A 20,606-nucleotide genomic window follows, 5' to 3' on the forward strand; every position below is an offset into this window, starting at 1 on the left:
AAGCTCCCTGTAAACCAGATCTACTAATTATGATACAAATATTTCTTCTCACATTGGGTATCTTTCCATCTGACGGAAGACTGTGTTCAGCAGGGTGATAACCTTCCCTGTGATCTACTGTTCTCCTCCCGCCGGCAGGCCCTCCAAATCCCCAACACCCCGCAGGTTCTTCCCTGGGACGGCTGCCAGGAGATAGACAGAGGGTAAATGCTGCCATGGGAACATTCTGTGTCCTCCAACACAGGACAGTGAAGGGTGGGAAGCTTAACGCTCCTCAGAGGGAGACACATGCTCAAGTCCACAGCTCTCCAGACCACACTGTCTGAAATAAGCCAGACTGTACAAAGAGCACATCCTGCCTCATTCCATTGAAGTCTAAACTAAACCCGACCGACAGGAAGCAGATCAGATCCATGCAGATGACGACAGCAAGACCCAGAGGGGATCCCAGAGGTGAAGGATACGCCATTTCCACGGCCGTGGCCCTTCCCTGGGTCTACATAGCTGTTGGGGGTCTACAATTCTGTGCAGCACATCACGTGCTCACTTGCATGGACACAAGACCCCCTTTGGAGAGTGTGCAGGATTTACCTCGAAGCTCACGCCTGCCAAGGCGTAGGCCTTGAAGTCGCCTATGGTCCCTTCCACGGCTGTTAGCACGTAGCCCTCCTTCTGGGAGCTCACGGTGTATTCCAGGTCACTGTGCAGGGGCCCAACGCTGAGCGAGAGAAAGCAAAATGCTACAGACACATCGCTTCCAACCCTGGAGGGGGGTGCCACCTCCCCCTACCGCCGAGGAAACCCGGGTGTCCCACTTTCCCTAGGAGGCGCCCTGGCTGGTCCTGCACAAACACCCCTGAAGCAGAGGCTCACCTGTAGGCCCCTTTGTCGTCAGTGAAGACTGTGATGAGGGGCGAGCTCGCCCCCTTCTCGCTGATGACAATCTCCACTCCTTCCAACTCGGGGTGGATCTGGCCTTCTAAGAACAAACCCGCCTTGCCCTGGATCTCGATCAGCTTCCCGGGGCAGCTTTCTGGAAAGGAAGGACTCAGCTGCACAGGGGGAGGGGCTTCCCACGAGAGAAGGGCCCAGCGCAGCTGTATCAGAAGCTGCCTCTATATGCGGGTCTAGGCTGAGCACCCCAAATCCCAAGATCTAACATGCCCCAAATGTGCCTCCATGCCAACAACATTCCTAGTTTGGGTTAGGGATGCTCAATTGGTAGAGTCTATGCAGATACAATCTTAAATCCAAAAATCTCACACATCTGAAACACTTCACACAGTCCCCACAAGGCACACCTAGTCCGTGTTTAACCTTCCATTACCAAGTGAGTGTGGCCCAGGCCCCGCCCCTTACTGAAAGGCTGGGTTCTCCCTCTTCTTCCTCAGCTCTCCCGACAGATGAAGAGAGGAGCCTCCAGGGGGACTGGCGTGCCAGCCTGCCTGCTGGCGCTGCGCCCTCCACACTCTCCACCTCCGAATGCAAACCACATCACACCCAGTGTCATTAGCCCAAAAAGCTGGGAAAAACCTGTGGGCGAGTAAGGGACCCACACTCCACAAGCAATGACTTCCATTGCCCATCCTACAAACACCCCCTCTCACGGCCAGTCACAAAGCAGGAACAACCTCAGCACTTCACACTCATCAACAGTGTTCACACTTTACCCATGGGTGGCTTTGCTTTCCACCTACCTTCTGGCAGACACCCCATGATGTTGAAGAAAACCAAGTCCTTTTCCAAAAAGACTACTCCAGTCCCAACAGCAAACATTACTTTCTTTATGGAGGCCATTCATTCATTCATTCATTCACCCACACAGCTAAGAGTGATGCCCACATGCCTGTATAAGGCAGAGGTTTACAAAGAAGAGCTGTGAGAACCAGGAGACAAGGTACGTTTGTGAAGCCAGGCCAAGGGTGCGGCACAGGCTGGCGGAGCGGACTCACCTCCACTGACCACAGCCTCCATGGACGGGGGGTAAAAGAGCAGCTCCTTAGAGGACGGCGTGACAGTGATCTTCTCTCCAGACCTGAGGTAGTGACACACAACTGCTGGGCTGCTCCAGGCCCTCCAGAGCCGGGGATGCCGCCGAGCAGGCCCAGGAGTGCTTACCGAGCCCAGTAGGAGAAATCATAGGAGAAGGGACCTTGCAACTCCTCCACCATCTCCTGCGCGGGGGGCTTGGTCCTTCCTTCTCCACCCTCCTCCTTCCCATTCTTCTCCCTCTCCTGCCTGCGGGTCTCAATCTGGGCCAGCTGCTGTTCCCGCCGCAGCTCCTGCACAGACTTCAGGGGGCCTAAGACCAAGGCCGGCTCGCTGTCGATGGAAGACCTGGGAGAGAGGGAGGGAGGGATGGCCCACTGTGCCCGGTTAGTCATCCTGCCACCAGAGCAAATCTGCCAGTCCTGCAAGCAGGAACACAAATGAGGACACCACAGAGGCACAGTCTTGTGGTTTAAGCAGACTAGCAGTGAACAAAGACTGAAAACTTCTCAGCCAGAGAGCAGTGTTCGCTGGATCTGAGCTACACTAAAACATCACCAGGTCTGTGTTGAGCTGACGGAAACCTGTCCATTTCCGTGCAGGAAAAGGAGCTCTTGGTTCTTCCACTCACCCTGCTCAGGACTATACTCTGTAGGAAAGCCAGGCTCCCTCTGGGACAGGGACATGGCAGCAATCAAAACAGACCACAGCCCCTGACCCAGCAGAATGCACATGCCAGCAGCAAGGGGAGGATGGTAAGATGAAAAGTAATATCTGAGGGACAATACAACAAAGGAAATCAACATTTTATGCCAGGGGTCGGCCAAGGCCCTTCCGACAGGGTGACCTTGGGCACACACACAGGTGCAAGAACGGAGAACAGAGCCTAGGTGGCTCTGGGCTGCAGCAGCAGTCACACGAGGGCTTGGGGTGGAACCTGGGTTTGACTCTGAGTGGGATGGGAGAAACAGTGGGATCTCTATGGGACAGAAGCGCTCTGGCTACCAGGTGGACAACACACAGTCCTGAAACCAGACAGGAAGCTGTAGTCATGATCCAGGCAATTGACAATGGTGGGTTAAGACTAAAGGAAGCCAGCACAGGGCCAGGAAGGTTCCACTGCAAGGCTACCTGTGTGTTGCAGGACGGCTTGAATGAAGATGGGGACATAGGGGAAGAAGAACCCAGGGGCAGCCAGGAAGCTGCAGCGCCCCTACTCGAGCCTGGGAGGAACAGCGAGCAGGCCTGCGAGGGTCTGGTTTGGGGCACTCAAGTGGGAGACACCCATAGGGATCTAAAGGCCTGCATCCAGTAGGGAGACGCATAGTTCAGGGTACCCAGCACAGGTGAACACCACAGAAACCCCACTGAAGTTACAGAAGTGAATCCCCCAAAGATCAAAGCAAACTAATAGGCAGTCACTCTTAGCAAGGAGGTATTCAGTCATTTCAATAATGACTTCGTTCTAAACAAGCGGACAGTGAACACTATGGCCCCAAACCAGACAACTGTGCTGAGCCCACTGTGGATACTCAACAAACACCCTAGGCTAAAAACCTGCTTCCCTGTCCACCCAGCCTCCCCAGACAGGTGCCAAGGGCTACCTCTGCCCTTTCTCCCTCCCTGACCCAAGCGGCCAGTCTACTGGCATGACCAGTTCCTCAGCTTCCTCCAACACTACCATGTGCCCACTGAAAGCCATGCCTGCCACCTCTCCCCTGGCTCCTGAGAGGGCCTCCTGTCCCTGTTTCATCTTCATCGACTCCCCCTCTTAGGCCTCCTCTTCATGTTCTCCTCTCAGAAGTCAGGGGACCTTTCTGAAACAGAAGTCACCCCCTCTGTTGGAAACACTGCAGGGGTGCCCAGGGGAAAGAACTGGAGACCCTGCATACAGTGTGAGCGTGACGAGCCTCTCTCTCCCACCTGCTGCGACCCTCAAGGTCAACTCCAAGCAGCTATCATGATTTTCATCTCTCAGCTCCACGCATAACCCTCCAACACTGTCTGCTTCCCCCACGAGGCTGTCAGTGCTGGGAGGGCAGGGGCCGTGGCCTCACAGCCCGACAGTTCTCTAGAACCTGCTTTGCCTGGGTGATGGACAGATGAACAGGTGGTAGGGAGACAGAAAGAAATGCCACAGAAGTGCAGCTGCGACGAGGGGGAAAGCTCAGATTTCCATCCTATTTGACACAGGGGCAGCTGGTCATGTGGTCGGAGGGCTCCCGTTTCCCGAGAGGATGAGGGTGCCAGATGAATTTCAACAACACCATGGACACAGCCCTCAGAGGTGGCAAGCACAGCACTGTGACCTGGCAAGAGGCTGCCTTCCAGAGTCCCTCTCTCATGACCCTCCTCCTACCAGGGGCCGACTCTATTCCCCGAGCCTTCCAGAAAAGGTCTAAGAAAAACACACACTTTTTTTTTTTAAGTAAAACCCTAAAATACAGAACAAACTCCAGGGATTGTATGTGTGTGTGTGTGTATGTTGCCACAGCAAAGGTGAGAAGCAGACAGAGTTCAAACAGAAACCAAAGATACTGAATGTTGCTGGAAAGACCCCCATCCACCCACAGGTAATTCGGGAACCATGAAGAAAAGGCTGCAGCGAATGCACAGCCACATCACAGAGGGCCATTTGTACACTCGCCTGGTGACAAGAAAGCAAAAGCAACATGGAGTATGTTAGAGAACTCCCAGCCCACCTTGGGCATTCCTCTTACTTGATGGTCACAGTGACATCCATCATCTTGTCCGTGGTGATGGTCCCGAGGACGTGGTGGCGAATGGCTGTCAACGTCAAGATACTGGGTGAAGACCTGCGAATCAGAGAAGTGGACAGAAACATCACAGTGTGATGTGGCCGCTCAGCAAGGACTGCCAACAGAGCCCTTTTCAGGAGACCTCCCTGGCCCTGAAATTCAATTCGTGAAACTGCTCTCGGAGCAGTCTGGTGGTGGGCAGGGGGAGGGAAGGAGTTGGAATTGTGGTTCAGTACAATGTCTGGAAGCTGCCACCCCATACTGGCATACTGGCTCCAGTGCCAGGGCGCTCTACTTCCACTGCAGCTGCCTGGAAAGGTAGCAGATGATGGCTCAAGTACTTGTGCCCATGCCACTCACAAGGGAGACCTAGACGGAGTTCCACGATTCTGGCTGCAGCTTGGACCAGCCTGGGCCATCACAGCCATTTGGGAAGAAAACCAATCAATACAAGTTTCTCTCTCTCTCCTTCTCCCTCTCTTTGTTATTCTGCTTTTCAAATAAACAAATCTTTTTAAAAGACTTTGGAAATGCATGAAAAAACTGTAAGAGAAAATTGATTCTCTACTACAGAACTTTACACTTCAAACTCCCACACGTGTTAAAGTATAAAAAGTCAGCCTCGACTGAGAGTCATTCCCAGTAGTGAGGGCTGGGGGATTGGATCAGCAGACTGCCTAAGCCACTTCGGACCCTTTTACCCTGGGTCTGCAGAAGGCTTAGGGACTTCAGTTTTAAAGCCTAAGCCTGCCTCTCACTTTTGTTCTCAGGAAGAAACCAAGCAGAGATGCCAGCTCGCCCTCCTGGCACAGCCAACACCATGCCCCAAGCTCTCGGCAGCCCCGCTTACGTGTCGTAGGTGTAGAAGGCTTGCTCGAACCGGTGGCAGGAGCGAGGGGTCACTTTGTAAACACCTATGGACAGGAGATCAGAGGTAAGTTCAGACAAAGGGCATCAATAATGCCAAGCAAATCCAGCAAGTGGAAAACTCGCAGCTGTTGCATGTGTGTAATAATGGTATCAGAAATACTGAGCAGGTATCTCTTCTGCTGCCGGTGCCAGCTCCCTGTCTGCCCACCTGCCAGCCTGCCCACCAGCTGACTCACACGCGCAGCTTCTTCACATTCCCTGATTTAACATTTCACCACAGCTAAGTCTGCATGAGTGGGAAAAGCAATGAGAAAGACTTGCCCCAGAACTTGTTACATTTAAAGCAGGAAGACCAGGAGCGAGAGGCTGGCAAACATCTTCCCATGCAACTTCTCCCGGAAGCTGTGTTTACATGTTATTGGACAGAATCATGTCACAGGTCACAGGTCACATCGTTGTTAACATTTTTACTGACTTATTGTCATTTTCTTTGAAAGGCAGGGGAGGGGGAGAGGTGTGGAAATTAACTGAGTCCTAGAAAGAACATTCCCACCTGCTGGCTCACTCCAAGATGACTCAGAGAATAAGAGTCCCCTGAAGGATTGTTAGGCAAGGCAGGACATGATCCACTTTTTACAAGATCATCAGAAGGGAAGATCAATGGCCAGTGACATAATTTTATTATTATTATTGGAGAGAAAAAGCTCTCATTTGCTGGTTCACTCCCTATATGCCCTCAACGGGATGCAGAAAAGCGGTTGGGCCCAATGCTGGGAACTCAGCCCAGCCCTCCCACGTGGGTGTCAGCAACTCAATCGCTTCAGCCATCACCCTGCCTCCCAGGGTCTCCGCTGTGAGCTGCGGACACACCAGGCAGCGCCATAATCACTGAGTCACTCGCTCACCCCAGCACATTGGTCTTAAAGGTGAGAGTGCCCAAGTGGTCTGGTTCTCCATTCAAACCCAAAACACCAGGGTCACTTCTCCAACACCACTCCTTCTAGAGGAGAGATGCAGAGAAACACAAGTTTGCACCGAACACACTGGACAGCTTGAAGCGAACAGAAGCAAGGCAGGCAGCGGAACATCAGGCAGACCCTCCTCAGGGCCTCTCCATTTTCCTAATGTACACGCATCCATCCTCCGGGGCTTACCAGGCTTGGACAGGCAGAATCGGTTGACTCCTTTGGAGAGGTTATAAATCCCCACGTTCTCGGGTCCATTCCCGTCCTGATAGAATTCCTAAGGGAGCAGAGCCAATATGGTGACTCACTGGAGAAGATGGAGGCACCAGCATGATTAATAATATTTCTGTTTCCGGACCAGTCATCTGTTTCTCCCATTAATCATTGGAACAGTTGGGTGCCAGAGGAAAATTAAAAACCTTTCAAAGAGCCCACAAAAACATGCTCTTTCTCCTTCGACCCACTAATAATTATTGAGCATCTGCTATATAACAGACACGGAGTTGGGCTCAGGGGGCACTAAGGCGGCACCTGTTCTCAGGGGGCTTACCCTATAAGACAGAAAGCCAAGGCACCAAGAGATGCATGGGTATGTAACTTCTGCTGGGAGATCAGACAGCTGGCTAGGAAGGAGGCTCTATTTAGCATGCTGGTCTGAGGGTAGCACACCCCTAGTGGGCCACATTGGGTTTGCAGTCTGGACAAGGACCCAGTCTAGTCCCATTCCTGGGGATTCTAGGGGAGGAAGCCCACTGCCTGGGGGCCCATTGCTACATTCAGATCTTAATGTCAGAAAAATGGGAACCCACTGAGGGCTTCAGGAAAGGCATGGTTTCCTAAACGTCTACCCACTTATTGTTCAGCCAGATACTACTGAAGCCATGTCCTGGAACAAGTTAGTGGAGCTTTTATATCAAGTGGTTTCAGTGCTAGACTGGTGATTAATGAACATGAGAAGCCACTCAGCGGCCTCTAGCCTCAGTTTCTTCGCTGTTATGTGACAACGGTGTTCACCACTGCTTGTCACGGAAAACTACACAGAGCTCACGAAGGAACCTACGCAGGTGTGTCCTTCGCTGGGCACAAGTGGCACAGGGAACAACAGCAACCCCTGCTGGACAGCTGAGTCCTCTGCACTGCGGGAAAAAATACCCACAGGAGCAGATCTGCCTGCAGCTCACAATAAACAGTGCCAGGGACACTGAGGGAACCTGAAACACTAAGAGGGCCACTTCAACCCCACCCCCAGTGCCTCAGAGAAGCAGCCACCATGATCCCAATTTTAAGGGAGAAAAATCGAGCCTCAAAAACAGGAAACACATTTGCCCAAGGTACATGAACCAGAATGTTCAGCCCTCCACCAATGGCTCCCCCAGAAGAGCTGTCAAATGGAAGGTTGGGCCAGGACAGGGAAATCCTCTAACCACAGGTATTCCCGGAGGGATTCTAACGGCCTCCCATTAGGCTTCCCCCAACAGGTGCACAAGTCCGGGGAGCCAGGAAAGGAAATCTTCCCTGACTGTCCCTGGCATGCTAGGCTTTTCTCCACGTCCTCGGTGGGGAGCCTTCTTCCGGGCCAGGGGCTGTGGGCCAGCCTCACGTACCAGTGTGATGGCGTGAGACAGGGAGCAGCGCAGCATGTAGCCCGTCTGCCTGAACTCCACAGCCGCCACGTCCTCCTCCAGAGCCTCCACCTCCACACTCTTGTTCTTCCAGCACCAGTCCTCGTGCACGATGCTCACTGCAGAAGGAAACAGCACAGCGGGACATGGCCAGGAGGCACATGGCCACACGGCGGGCCACCTGCTGGCACGCAGCAGAAGGAAGGGGGACACAATGGCAACACACTAATCACTTTCACAGGTGCATGCATGTACAGACAAACAAAGCTCGCAAGGCCTGGAACAGGTGATCACCAAAGAGAAATCGGAACCAACGAGCATTAATGTCACCAAGAAAAAATCCAACTGGATCTAAATGGTCGGGAGGCCAGTAGGATATTTAAGATCAGCAATCATTCCTGACATTATCCGCAGGCAGGTAGTTCTCTGGGATTCAACTCCCACCTGGCAGCTCACAGGTACCACGGACAGAATGGGCACAGCTGAGTGCTGAAGAAAATTTTGTAAAAACAGGTCATTGACCCTTAGGCTGTGGCTAAACTCTTGATGTGACAGAAAGTATCATTCATTAGGGAAGAAATAAAAACCTGTTTTATAAACAGTGCAACTGACAGTAACTCCAGGTTGATCTTGAAATACGGGTCAGAGGCAGCACCCCAAGAAGGGCAGGGAGAATGGGAAGGGGTTAGCCAGTAACTCCCGCACCAGATACCACACGCGAGCTGCTCTAATGGGACCATGTGTCCCTGCGTCCTGTGCAACAGCCCTATGATGTCCCCTCCCAGAAATGCTGTCATGCACTGAGAAATGAACCAGTATGAATTGGGGCCCCCTGCCCAGAACGAATGCAGCAGGTGGCTCATCCTGAAGAGGGTGTGGGCAGTTCACAGAGTCTCCACTCCTGCCTCACTGCCCAGGGCTGTGTAAAGCAACCAAGGTCATGGGGAAAGGCATTACAGCAGCGGAGCCACTACCTAAGAAAGAGCTGGGTGTTGGGAAGTTTCAAGAGACAGGACGGGAAGTGCTGTGCTCAGTCCTTACCTTTGTATTTCCCCGGGAGGACATTGTCAAAGGTGAAAGTCATGGAGTTGCCCTTGCCGGAGAGCTGTAGGCTCCTCTTCTCGCCCTGGCGGCTCAGGGCTTGCAAGGTCACCAGTAGGTCTCCGCAGGTGTCTGCAGAGAAAACACAGAGGGTCTCACATGGCTGTCCTCATGACCACACACATCAGAATGGATTCCTGTTCAAAACTGAACGTCTGAGTCAGCAGGGAGGACTGGCCTGCGAGGGCAACACAGAGGCCCTCCTGAGGGAGACGCCATCAGTGGGGGTACCAAAGACAGCCAGAGAGAGAGAGAAGGGGGAGAAAGCTGTTACTGAGTACCCACTGTATACCAAGCACAGGCCTGGGCCCTGTAAGGACCAGTGACAAGGACTCACTGTGGTGCTTACACAACCTGGACAGGGTCTGCATCCTTCTTTGATGCCACCCAGTGAACAGCCATTCGCCCACACTCCATTCGGCCCGCCCACTTTCTGGAATCTGTCTGTCCTCACTGCAGCTGACATCTTACCCAAGCAGGAGACCTTCCCAGAAACCGAGGCCAAAAACTGCACGAAGGCCACATCCATCACGGGCCTGTCGGTCACGGTCAGAGGGAACAGCTGGGGTTTCAGAGTCAGGCCCGCTCTGGTCTCTGCCTCAGGCACCAGCACCTGCAGAACCACACAGCACGGGTCAGGGCTAGGGCTAGGGCTAGGGCTGCCCTACACCCACAGGACACTGGGACATCCATGTGGGCCCGAGACAAGACAGATCACAAGTAACCCCTGGGACGGGCACACATTTCCCTACAGACATAGAGAATTAGTTCTACAAAGATGGTTGCTTGCTGATGGAAACCCTCCAAACCCACACCCCTCTTTGGCTTTTGGGCACTCACAATGCCAGGGGATGAATGACCTCAAGGCAACTCTCATCTCCTGGTTTTATATATATATGTTCTATATGAAATAAATCTTCATTTTTAAAAAAAAAAAGAAAGAAAAAAGACCACGTGGCTGAGCTCTGGGTCAGACCTGGCTCTCGCTCGCCCTGCCCAATTAAGCTCAGACCTTCACCCTTCCAGTGAGAACAAAGACCAAGAGTTCCCAGAACCCTGGGCCTGCCTGGATGAATCAATAACAGGTGCCTGCCCAGTTGTTCTCAATGTGGCACCAGGCAGGATATGGGAAGGTTTGATTCAGTTTGGGGTACCCGAAACCGGGCACCATGGGTGTGTCTGAGCTCATCTGGTCTCTTGGACTCATGGATGCTCGGCAGTCAGCAGAAGCCCATGAGGGTGGAGGTATGACTGGCAGTCTGATGCCAGCCCCCAGCAACAGCACAACCAGCAGCCCGTGGCACATATTTTTAAGCTGGACACTTATCCACACAACTGACAGTGACATGCAGCAATGTCAAGTCTCCAAAATCCGAAACAGGAATAGCAATGCTCCTGCCACACTAGTTCATCCCCCTCTGAAAAAACACTTCTGCTTCTCAGACACTTTCAATCAAACGAAGCTGACCATACCTGGACTTTGTAGTTGCCTGGTTTGGCTTTGAAACAGAAGGACCCATGAGCGTCTGTCTCCACGGTGACCACAGACTTTTCCTTGTCTTGAGAGGACAGGACGACTTTGTATTTACTCATCTGCTTGACAGTGTCAGGGAAGCGGAGAATGGAGATCTGACCGCAGACACTGAACCTGCAGGAAGGAAGCCGCACACAGCAGTGTGAGTACATGGGACAACAGCACTGGTGCGACACCACCACGAGGCACGGCGTCCACCATGAGGCACACCCACCACGAGACACAGTGTCCACCGCAAGGCAAGGGTCCCACCATGAGGCGTGGCACCCACGAAGCATGGCACCCACCATGGGGCACAATGCCCACTGCAAGGTGAGGTGCCCACCATAAAACGCAGCGTCCAGCGCAAGGTGCGGCTCCCAACATGAGACACTGCACCCACCAAGGGGTGCAGTCCTCCACTGGGGCTTGTTCCTGATTTATCTGAGTTACCAGAAAGAACACAGCCCAAACGCCTGCAGCTTTCAAGAGCAACCTTGGGAAGGCACATGGGAATCCTGGGCCTCCTTCCATGGAACAGGGACCACAGTGGGGCTATGTGCTGGGTGACCACTGGCCATGCCCAGCTGCAGACACAACTGGCAGAAAATCTGTGTGTCATAAACATGCTTCAGGTAAGTGGATCACAGACGCTGCAGCAGCAGTGGACAGAGATGGTGGGCTGACATTGAGAGGCAAGAGCTACCCAGGACAGCTGCCTTGCATGTGAAAGCCACCTGAGAGATGTGGACAGAGAATCACGAGGATGAAAAATACACAGCTGTGCCCAGTACGGTAATCTAGTGACTAAAGTCCTCACCTTGCCAGTGCCCCCAAAGCTGGAAGAATTGTGACTAACTCCCTCAACCAACCAACCACTATAGCACCTTGCAGTCTCCAAGGACCAAGAAAGAAGGCAGCCGCAGAAGCTATCAAAAATATTTCTTTAATTTAACCGACCCATTTCAACACTAAAGGAAGAGAATGTTTTCTTTTTCTGTAGCATCTAACGCATTAGTATCTTCTGTTTAAGAGCCTTAGCAGTGATCTTCCTTGGGCCCGGCGGCGTGGCCTAGCGGCTAAAGTCCTCACCTTGAACGCCCCAGGATCCCATATGGGCGCAGGTTCTAATCCCGGCAGCTCCACTTCCCATCCAGCTCCCTGTTTGTGGCCTGGGAAAGCAGTCGAGGATGGCCCAATGCAAATGCATTGGGACCCTGCACCCGCATGGGAGACCTGGAAGAGGTTCCTGGTTCCCGGCTTCAGATCGGCGCGCACTGGCCCGTTGCAGCTCACTTGGGGAGTGAATCATCGGATGGAAGATCTTCCTCTCTGTCTCTCCTCCTCTCTGTATATCTGACTTTGTAATAAAATAAATAGATCTTTAAAAAAAAAAAAAGATCCTTAGCAGTGATCTTCCTGAAGAAGCCAGCCTACGCTTCCCAACAGCTGTCTGAGACAGGCAGAAAACACAGTCACATCAAGGAGACTCTTCCCCAGAACTGCCAACATCAGCCTGGCCCTCCCAGACATGCGTAGGGAGCTCACCCTGTGGCGATGATGTCCGCCAGCTGTGGGGTGTTGGGCGCGATCTTGATGGAGACCGTGTCGAAGTAGAGGTGCTCCTTCTGTGCGTGGATGGTGTAGGTCCCCGTGGTGATGTTCTCTAGGCGGAAGGAGCCATCAGCCTTGGTTTTGACTGCAAAATAAAAACGTGCTCTCAAGACACAAGGCTGGCACAACCATGCAGCCTCCCACAGGCACCATAGTGGATTCTCACGCTACCATTATTGAGCTTTTGTCCCTTTCCAGTTCTCGCTCCAATTGTAAAACAGCTGATGCCAGCACAGTCCCCAGGAGGGGAAGGGGTAAAAGAGGGGTAAAAGGGGTAAAAGCCTATCTGCCCACCTTTGATCTGGTCGTTCAGAGTGACCACTGCCTCCGGAACCCCTTCTCCTTCGGGCCCGTTCAAGACTCTGCCAGTGACGGAGAACCCCATGACGTGGAACACAGGCTGTAAGTGAAGAACGGGAGAGGTGGGACCCACTTGTCAAAGCTCCCCAACCCTGTCCCCTTTCTGCCTCTTCCCCTCCAGACAGCCCCACTTTGGGAAACCTCACCCACCACCCTCTGGCTGCCCAGGCACAACCCCAATGTCATCAAGGACACCCTGCCCTGCTCTCTAGCCATCAGTCAGTCCTGAGGGCTTCACCTCATTGGTCCTTTGACTTTCCCACTGCAGCCTGAGCTTACTTTGTCAGTGGCTCCACCTAGGCCACAAGTTCAACTCCAGCTGCCACCGGTACCCCGTGGTCCTCCACCAGTGTTTCTGCTTGCACCCCACTTGCTAGGAACATCACACCTGTGCTCCTTCTGTGGGCCTTGATCTCAAACTCCTCAACTGCAGCAGCACTAGTCTCTGTCTTTACCTCCATCAGAGGCCTGGCTGGATGACCTGTGCTTTGCCTCACTCCCATTGGAGGTTAAGCTCCCTGAAGACATGGACCTTTTCTGCTTTAGTCACATGGCAGGCAACTGAGAAATGATGCCTGAATGAAGAAGGCAGCACCTGCACTGGAGCTTTGGAGAAAAAAAGTGGCTTCTTCTTCCTTCGAGGTGGTCCTTCTAGATCCTTCCAAAAAGATGTGGTTGACCCCAAACCACTCACTCACCTATTAATCATACAGGTAGGTACTCAATGAATATCTTCAGTAGGGACTAAGTCACGTTAGGAAAAGAGCAAAGGAACAGAAGGCTCTGGGGGTGAGCATCCGGCGCAGTGGTTAGCTCGCCATGGGGAACGCCTGCATGCTTTGCCACAGTACCTGGGTCTGAGCCCCAGATCTGCAGATTCCAGCTTCCTGCTGGTGTTACCCTAGGGGCAGCCGGGGATGGCTCAAGCAGATTGCTCCCTGCCACACATGAGATCCAGACTGAGCTTTCAGCTGCCAGCTTTGGCCTGGTCTATCTCAGCTCTAGTGGGCATTTGAGTAGTGAACAAGGAGATGGGGGTACTCACTCTCTCTTTTTCGGGTATGACATTTGGGAAGTGAGCCAGTGGGTGGGAGAGTTCATTGTGTATGTATGTATGCATATGTGTCTCAAAAAAAAAAATAAGATAAAGGTTTACTGGCTGAACTCCCTGAAACTCCACTTGCTAATCTAACTAAAAATGTGTATTTGGCCATGAGCTGGGAACGTCCTTGCCCATTCACCTGCCCCTAGGCCTCTGAGCAAACTTCTATAGCAAGTCAAGGCTTTATCTTTCCCCCTCCTCTTAGCTGCACAGAACAGGCAAAAGCTTTCCAGAGTCTTAAAAGGCAGTCAGCACCCTACTGCGCATGTGACCTCAAAGCCAGTGCCTACCAGCTCACACACCTTTAACACGGTGCTTTCAAGTACAACATTAAAAAATATGATTAATGGGCCCAGCACGATAGTGTAGTGGTTAAAGTCCCTCGCCTTGCGCGCCCGTGGTCCCATATGGGCGCCGGTTCTGATCCCAACAACTCCACTTCCCATCCAGCTCCCTGCCTGTGGCCTGGGAAAGCAATAGAAGACAGCCCAAAGCCTTAGGATCCTACACCCGCGTGGGAAACCTGGAAGAGGCTCCTGGCTTCGGATTGGCTCAGCTCCAGCCATTGCGGCTGCTTGGGGAATAAATCATCAGACGGAAGATCCTCCTCTCTGTCTCTCCTCCTCTTTGTATACCAGACTTTCCAATAAAAATAAATATTTTTTTAAAATATGATTAAAACATAATTTTTTCAGTAATTCTCCCACTGGGTGGTCCATTTGGGAGAGACTGCTATTTTCCTTGTGGGTTTGTTCCATTTAACAAGTGGGCCATGGTAACTATTTCCTTTTTCTGTAAAGACAACCTGAATGTGATGAAAAACATGCTTACTGTCTATTTTTATCACTGATCACACCAACAATTCCTAACAGCAGGGCCTAGGTTCTGCCAGCTCGCACCTGGGCACTGCCATGGCCTTCCTTCTGCGCTCTGGCTCCCTGCAAACCCCTCTGGGCACAGCAGCCAGGGGAGTCATAGCACTGCCTGCACAGAACCTTCCAGAGTTACTGAACTTCACCAGACAACAGGCAGAAGACCAAGCCCACTAGGCCCTGAACAATCCACCCGACATCTCGCTGACCTTCTTCCTCTCCTTTCCCTCCTCAATCCTCACCCTGCCCCCCACTGCAACTACACCCCAAACCTCCCATCACACTCCTGCCCTGTGCCCTTCGACCTGCTATTGCCTCTGGAATATTCTTTCCAGGGATGTAGGTATGGTTCACCCGGGAACAGAGCCTGAAATATGTATCTTTGACATCCAATACATTTTGTTGAATAAAACAGATACAACTCTGAATCTAACTTGTAGAAGGGGAGCTGTTACCCAACGAATACCATACTAAACTGGGACACAGTATAAGATCCATTTTTTCCAACAGCTCTTCTGGACAAAATATTGATATGTGTGTGTGTGTTTTCTTAAACATGTTTACGACACCTGTGCCCAAGGTTGGGAACTCAAACACCTGCCCCTACAGAAGATGAAGCTGTACCTCGATCCTCAGGCTGTCGTGTTCCACCGTAAAATCAAGCCTGGAAGGGGCAACATCAAAGGTGATCCTCTCCCCTCTGTAGAATGGGACCTGGAAGGCAGAGAGCAGTAGCTAGTATCAACCAGCAGTGTTAACACCGCCGCCAACATCCACATCAATCAGTCAGCTGCTGGCCCACAAGCGTTCAGGTCAGGCCAAGAAAACATATTAGCCATCATCAAAACTAATTTTACTTCGTCTCGGCCAATAGGCCAAGGAGCACGGCCACCACTGCCGATTTTCTGCAGCTAGGATGCAAGGGTCCAAGCGTCACTGGGAGAGCAGGTGGAGGAGCCCGCATCCAAAATTCTTGAGCAGGAGGGCTTGTGAATTCGGATGGGATGACTTTGGGTTCAGGAATATTTGCATATACATAAAGAGATATCACAAAGCTGGGACTCCACTTGTACATACAGCCCACAGGTCATTTTTTACAAAGAATTTTGTGCATGAAACCAAGTTTTATAGCATGGAATTTTCCATTTGAGGGCTTCCTGACGACATGGAAAAAGTGTCAGATTTTGGCAAATTTTGGGCTTCAGACCTGCCAGCAGAGGATGCTCAAACTCCACCTGCTAAACAGGGTTCCTACCACGCATGCCAAGCCTGCTTCCATTACCATCCAAACGGCACCCACTCTGATTATTGTCAAAGTGTCCCTAATACCCACAGCCTCTTTACTCACCACGGTGTAGTCCCCACTGGGCAAGGAATAGAAGGAAAAGGAGCCATCTTCTTTGGAGACCGCATAGCACAAATACACCAAGCTCTCATCTGGGGGCTGGAAGCCGGGCACCGGCGAGACATTGCAGCCCAGGACATCCTATGCCATGGGGAGAAAAAATAAAAATATCCTTTCCCACTCATGCGTCTTGATTACTGCCAAAGATATACACCATAGGACAACTCTCACGAGTTTTATGTCACTATACACATGTGTATTTCTGCAACTGGGCACGTGTTCAAAGAGATAAAAGCAACATAACTCTTCAGACACAGATTGAAAAGTTAAAAACTAGTACAATCACCATTCTCCCAATATGTGGATAGAGGCTCCGGCAGGCCAAATGACTGGTCTAAGTTGCACCTGTTGGAAGGGGTACCTCAAATCTTGGTACTGCCCCCACCAGGGGACACACATCCAGTCTCTCGGGGATCCCCAGACACATATGATGTTCTTAATGTGCAGATGATGGCTCAGCCACACTTTGCCTTCTGCAGCCTGTTCTAGGGGTCAGCCCCACCTCCCAGCTGCTCACACAGTCTCTCCTGGTCTTCCCTTTTCTTTGCTTACCTCTTCGGTCACTAGAGAAGAGAAGAGGAGAAACTTCACCCCTTTCATGGGCTCCCCATCACTCCGGACAGAGCCAGACACATTGTAACCAGCAACTATGAGGGGACCTGCTGCATTGGCATTGGAGTTGGTCACGCGCACTGTGGTGCTTGCCTACAGGAGAAGAAGTATTTCATGTACAAAAACTACACATTTGCTAAGCTGTCAAGTAACATAGGGGCATCCTCAGGTGGAACTAGTAATTGGGGAAAAGTTATGGACTTAACACATAAAACTATATGTGTAGTGTGATGGTTAACTACTTGTTTAATGCTCAAAATGAATAGAAAAGAAGTGTGGCACAATGTAATCATAACGATTTCATCTATACAGTGGTATCCAAGCGTGAGACTGTGCTTTGGGGCGTGTGTGAAGTCACCACTTGGGATGCTGAATTCCATATTAGAGACGCTGGGTTCAAAGCCTGTCGGTAATTCCCATCCAGCTTCCTGCAAATGCACACCCTGGGAGGCAGCAGCAGGAGATGGCTCAAGTACTGGCGTCTGCATCCTGTCCATATGGTGACACTTGAAACTTCACTACCTTCTAAGGTGTCTAACGTTGTTTCTACTCCTTTATATTCCTCTGTGTGTTCTGGTTTTATAAAAAGAACATCTTTTTTTTGTTTGTTTCATGACATAGGGATATATACATGTCTAAACATTTTTTTATTCAACTACAATTTGCATATAGAAAAACATATACATTCCAAGGACACACGCACTGATCTTGTCACTCGAAACACAACATCCTGGGTAACCAACACCCAGAGGCAAACAACCCCAGCATCCTCAGAACCCCCTCGCACTCACATCCATTCACTAACCCCAAAGGCTCATCAGCATCTTGACTTCTAACAGCTTCACTTTCAAAATCACAACTGAAAGAACTTCATGTATATAATTAGAAACAATAAAAATCTTAGGATGTGTTCTACCTATAACCATGTAAGCTCTGGAGTTAGAAATAAAATATTTGTAAATGTTGCCACAGAAGAGAAAAAAACCTGAAAACCAAAAGTCATAAACAGTACATAGGAACACAGAGCTACGAAACGGTGCAATGGGGGGTGGGCATTTGGCACAGCAGTTAAATCTCTACTTGGGACATCACAGCCCATCTCAGAGCCTGTGGTTTCAAATCCCAGACGTATTTCCTATGCAGTTTCCTGCTAATGCATACCCTGGGAGGCCACAGGCAATGACTCAAATACCTGGGTCCCTACCACTCACAAAAGACCTGAAACGAGTTCCTGGCCCCAGCTTTGGCCTGGCCCAGGCCCAGTAACCTGGATGTGTCTGGGAAGTAAATAGAAGACAGAGAATCTCTTTATTGCTCCTTCTTTGTCTCTCTGCCTTTCATATAAAGAACAAACAGAAACTATGCCATCAACCATACATCCAGAAAACCTACAGAGGAAAATCTGAAATTCATTGTTCTTCAGCAAGAATGAGACAGCTGGGGCCAGCACCACGGCAATGTTGGCAAAGCCTCTACCTGCGACACCAGCATCCCATATGGGCACCAGTTCCTGTCCCAGCAGTCCCGCTTCCCATCCAGCTCTCTGCTTGTGGCCTGGGAAAGCAGTGAGGATGGCCAAAGCCTTGGGACCCTGCTCCAACATGGGGGACCCAGAAGCAGCTGTTGGCTCCTAGCTTTGGATTGGCTCAGCTCTGGCCATTGCAGCCACTTCGAGAGTGAACCAGCAGACGGATCTTTCTCCCTGTATCTCCTCTCTGTATATCTGTATATCTGTATATCTGCCTTTACAATAAAAATAATAATAATAAAATAAATCTTTTAAAAAAGAAAAAGAACAGCTAATACATTTCCTTGGGTTCTTCAGGTGTGGATTCAGCTTAAAAGAGCGCCAGCTCCTAACAGACATTCTTTCACAACAGGAAAAAAACACTGTCACCTGCAATGAGATCAACACAGCCAGAGTGTTCCACCTTAGGTAGCCCGCCAGGCAGAAGCACCACTTCTTCCACATCTACATCTGGGAAAATCCTAAACCTTGTGCCCAGCCTAGCCCCTGGGTGGCTTGTTCCCAGACACTGCTGAAATGCTCACCTCTTTCAGGGCCCAGGTTGGATGGGTTGCAAGGATTTCGTAATCTCCAGGAAGAACTTTAAAAAACGCAAACCTGCAAAATGCAACATGCTGCTTAAGTGTCTCAACATCATGGGATTTATTTCTACCAAGATTAAGAGCACAAGAAATTAAGTTTGGATTATCATCACCTTGCCACTAGCTAGTTACATCAGCATGAACAGAATTCAATCCTTCACTGTACAAATCCACAGAGGATGCTTATTAATCACTTACTGTATGCAAAGAGGTGTGCACTGTGTGCTGACAAGAAGAAGGAAGGCTTACGTTTTCCTTAATTGAAAGGAATTTTTGGCTTAAAACCAAATGACTGTCGTTATGCAGGGATTGGTCATAGGAACATCCAACTGAGTTGGCAGAGGTGATAGACAAGGGTGGGCAAGGAGAAGAGGAGGGACGTGTCTGGAGCAACAGAGATGAGAAGGCAAGGGTTGTGTGCCAGGAACAGAAAGCCCACCCCTAGACCGAGGTGGATGCTAACACAGGGTACTGATACCCAGCTTTGACCCCTACACACAAGTGTTCAGATCTGCTACAAATACAAGCCAGATCAGGTCAAATACAAGATCAGATCAAATACAAGCCATTCTAGGCTCTCATGCAAATCAACTGTGATGAGCCAACGGCCCACAGCAGTGCCATACTGCAACCGGCTAATGCCTAAGAACTACTGGCAAATAGCACTGGAACAAGCCTGGCTGTGGCTGCAAACACGACCGCCAGGATTCTGACACGTCTGTGGGAGATTCGGAAGAAGCTTCTGGCTCCTGCTCGGGGCATTACAGCCATTTGGGGAGTAAACCAGGAGACAGAAGATATTTCTCTCTGTCTCTCTTTCTCTCCATAAATCTGCCTTTCCAATGAAAATAAATCTTTAAAAATGTTCCTTTAAAAAAAATCAAATAATATGGACAAACTGTACAGGGAACACAAATTTCTGGCTGGAACTTGGGTGCAATCCCCAAAATTAATAAATGCAAATATTCAAAAATACAGGACATTCTGCACCTCTAAACAATCAGATAAGGAATTTTCAACCCACATTAAATAACCTGGGAGAAATACAGCTCCACACTGCTGCTGCAGACCTGAAATGACAAGATGCCCATCAAGGAGGAGTGGATGCTATTTCAAAAATGGAAAATCATTTCAACAGTACCTTTCAGACTGAATGACTAACTGACAGATCCATTATACACTTGTATTTTGCAATTCAGTCAGTTCTGTGTACTGAAGGCATTAGTGATGAATTGAATGCTCTCAAAATTATGTTTGGATTATTCTAACATGAATCTTGGTATAACTGTTAACATTTGCAACTCAACTATCTAAACCCATTAAATAAATGCTTGAAATTTCACTCAGCAAAGTTAATTAGGTCATCATCAGTTTCTACAACAAAATGGTTTTGATATAATAGCTATAACGGTATTTTTTTTAAAATCCTAACTGAACTGTCCTATATGAAACAACCATTTTTCAAAACACGCTCCAGGTGGTTCTGGAACATTAATCTTTCCGGTCACCTACAACTGCCTTCATTCACAATGTGAAAACTGGGGCACTGAAGGGTTAAGTAAGTTGGCCCAGGTCAAACAACTGTCAGACTTCCAGGCTCCAGAGCCAGTCCCAACCACTAAACGAAGGCCTACTGAGGGCCAGACCCCACAGCAGGTGCATGATGGGCAAACTCCTCTGAATCATCCCATCAAGGCCAAGTCACAAGACCTC

The 20,606-nt window shown here is 50.4% G+C and overlaps 1 protein-coding gene across 1 annotated transcript in view; it reads right to left on the reverse strand.

The window, feature by feature from the left end:
- LOC101516021 (BOS complex subunit NOMO1) overlaps positions 1-20,606 on the reverse strand; it is a 40,153-nt gene that overhangs the window by 10,916 nt on the left and 8,631 nt on the right. The window contains exons 6-22 of the mRNA XM_004586791.3: positions 18,837-18,909; positions 16,725-16,877; positions 16,116-16,253; positions 15,392-15,481; positions 12,728-12,833; positions 12,368-12,518; positions 10,780-10,954; positions 9,778-9,919; positions 9,247-9,378; positions 8,188-8,324; positions 6,773-6,860; positions 5,599-5,662; positions 4,710-4,805; positions 2,119-2,337; positions 1,953-2,035; positions 874-1,033; positions 592-718 (exon numbers count right to left, since the gene is read on the reverse strand). Coding sequence (XP_004586848.2) covers positions 592-718; positions 874-1,033; positions 1,953-2,035; positions 2,119-2,337; positions 4,710-4,805; positions 5,599-5,662; positions 6,773-6,860; positions 8,188-8,324; positions 9,247-9,378; positions 9,778-9,919; positions 10,780-10,954; positions 12,368-12,518; positions 12,728-12,833; positions 15,392-15,481; positions 16,116-16,253; positions 16,725-16,877; positions 18,837-18,909 — 2,134 coding nt within the window. The remainder of the gene's footprint in view (positions 1-591; positions 719-873; positions 1,034-1,952; positions 2,036-2,118; positions 2,338-4,709; positions 4,806-5,598; positions 5,663-6,772; positions 6,861-8,187; positions 8,325-9,246; positions 9,379-9,777; positions 9,920-10,779; positions 10,955-12,367; positions 12,519-12,727; positions 12,834-15,391; positions 15,482-16,115; positions 16,254-16,724; positions 16,878-18,836; positions 18,910-20,606) is intronic.

Source organism: Ochotona princeps, chromosome 24, assembly GCF_030435755.1.
Source record: "Ochotona princeps isolate mOchPri1 chromosome 24, mOchPri1.hap1, whole genome shotgun sequence".
Taxonomy (NCBI): domain Eukaryota; kingdom Metazoa; phylum Chordata; class Mammalia; order Lagomorpha; family Ochotonidae; genus Ochotona; species Ochotona princeps.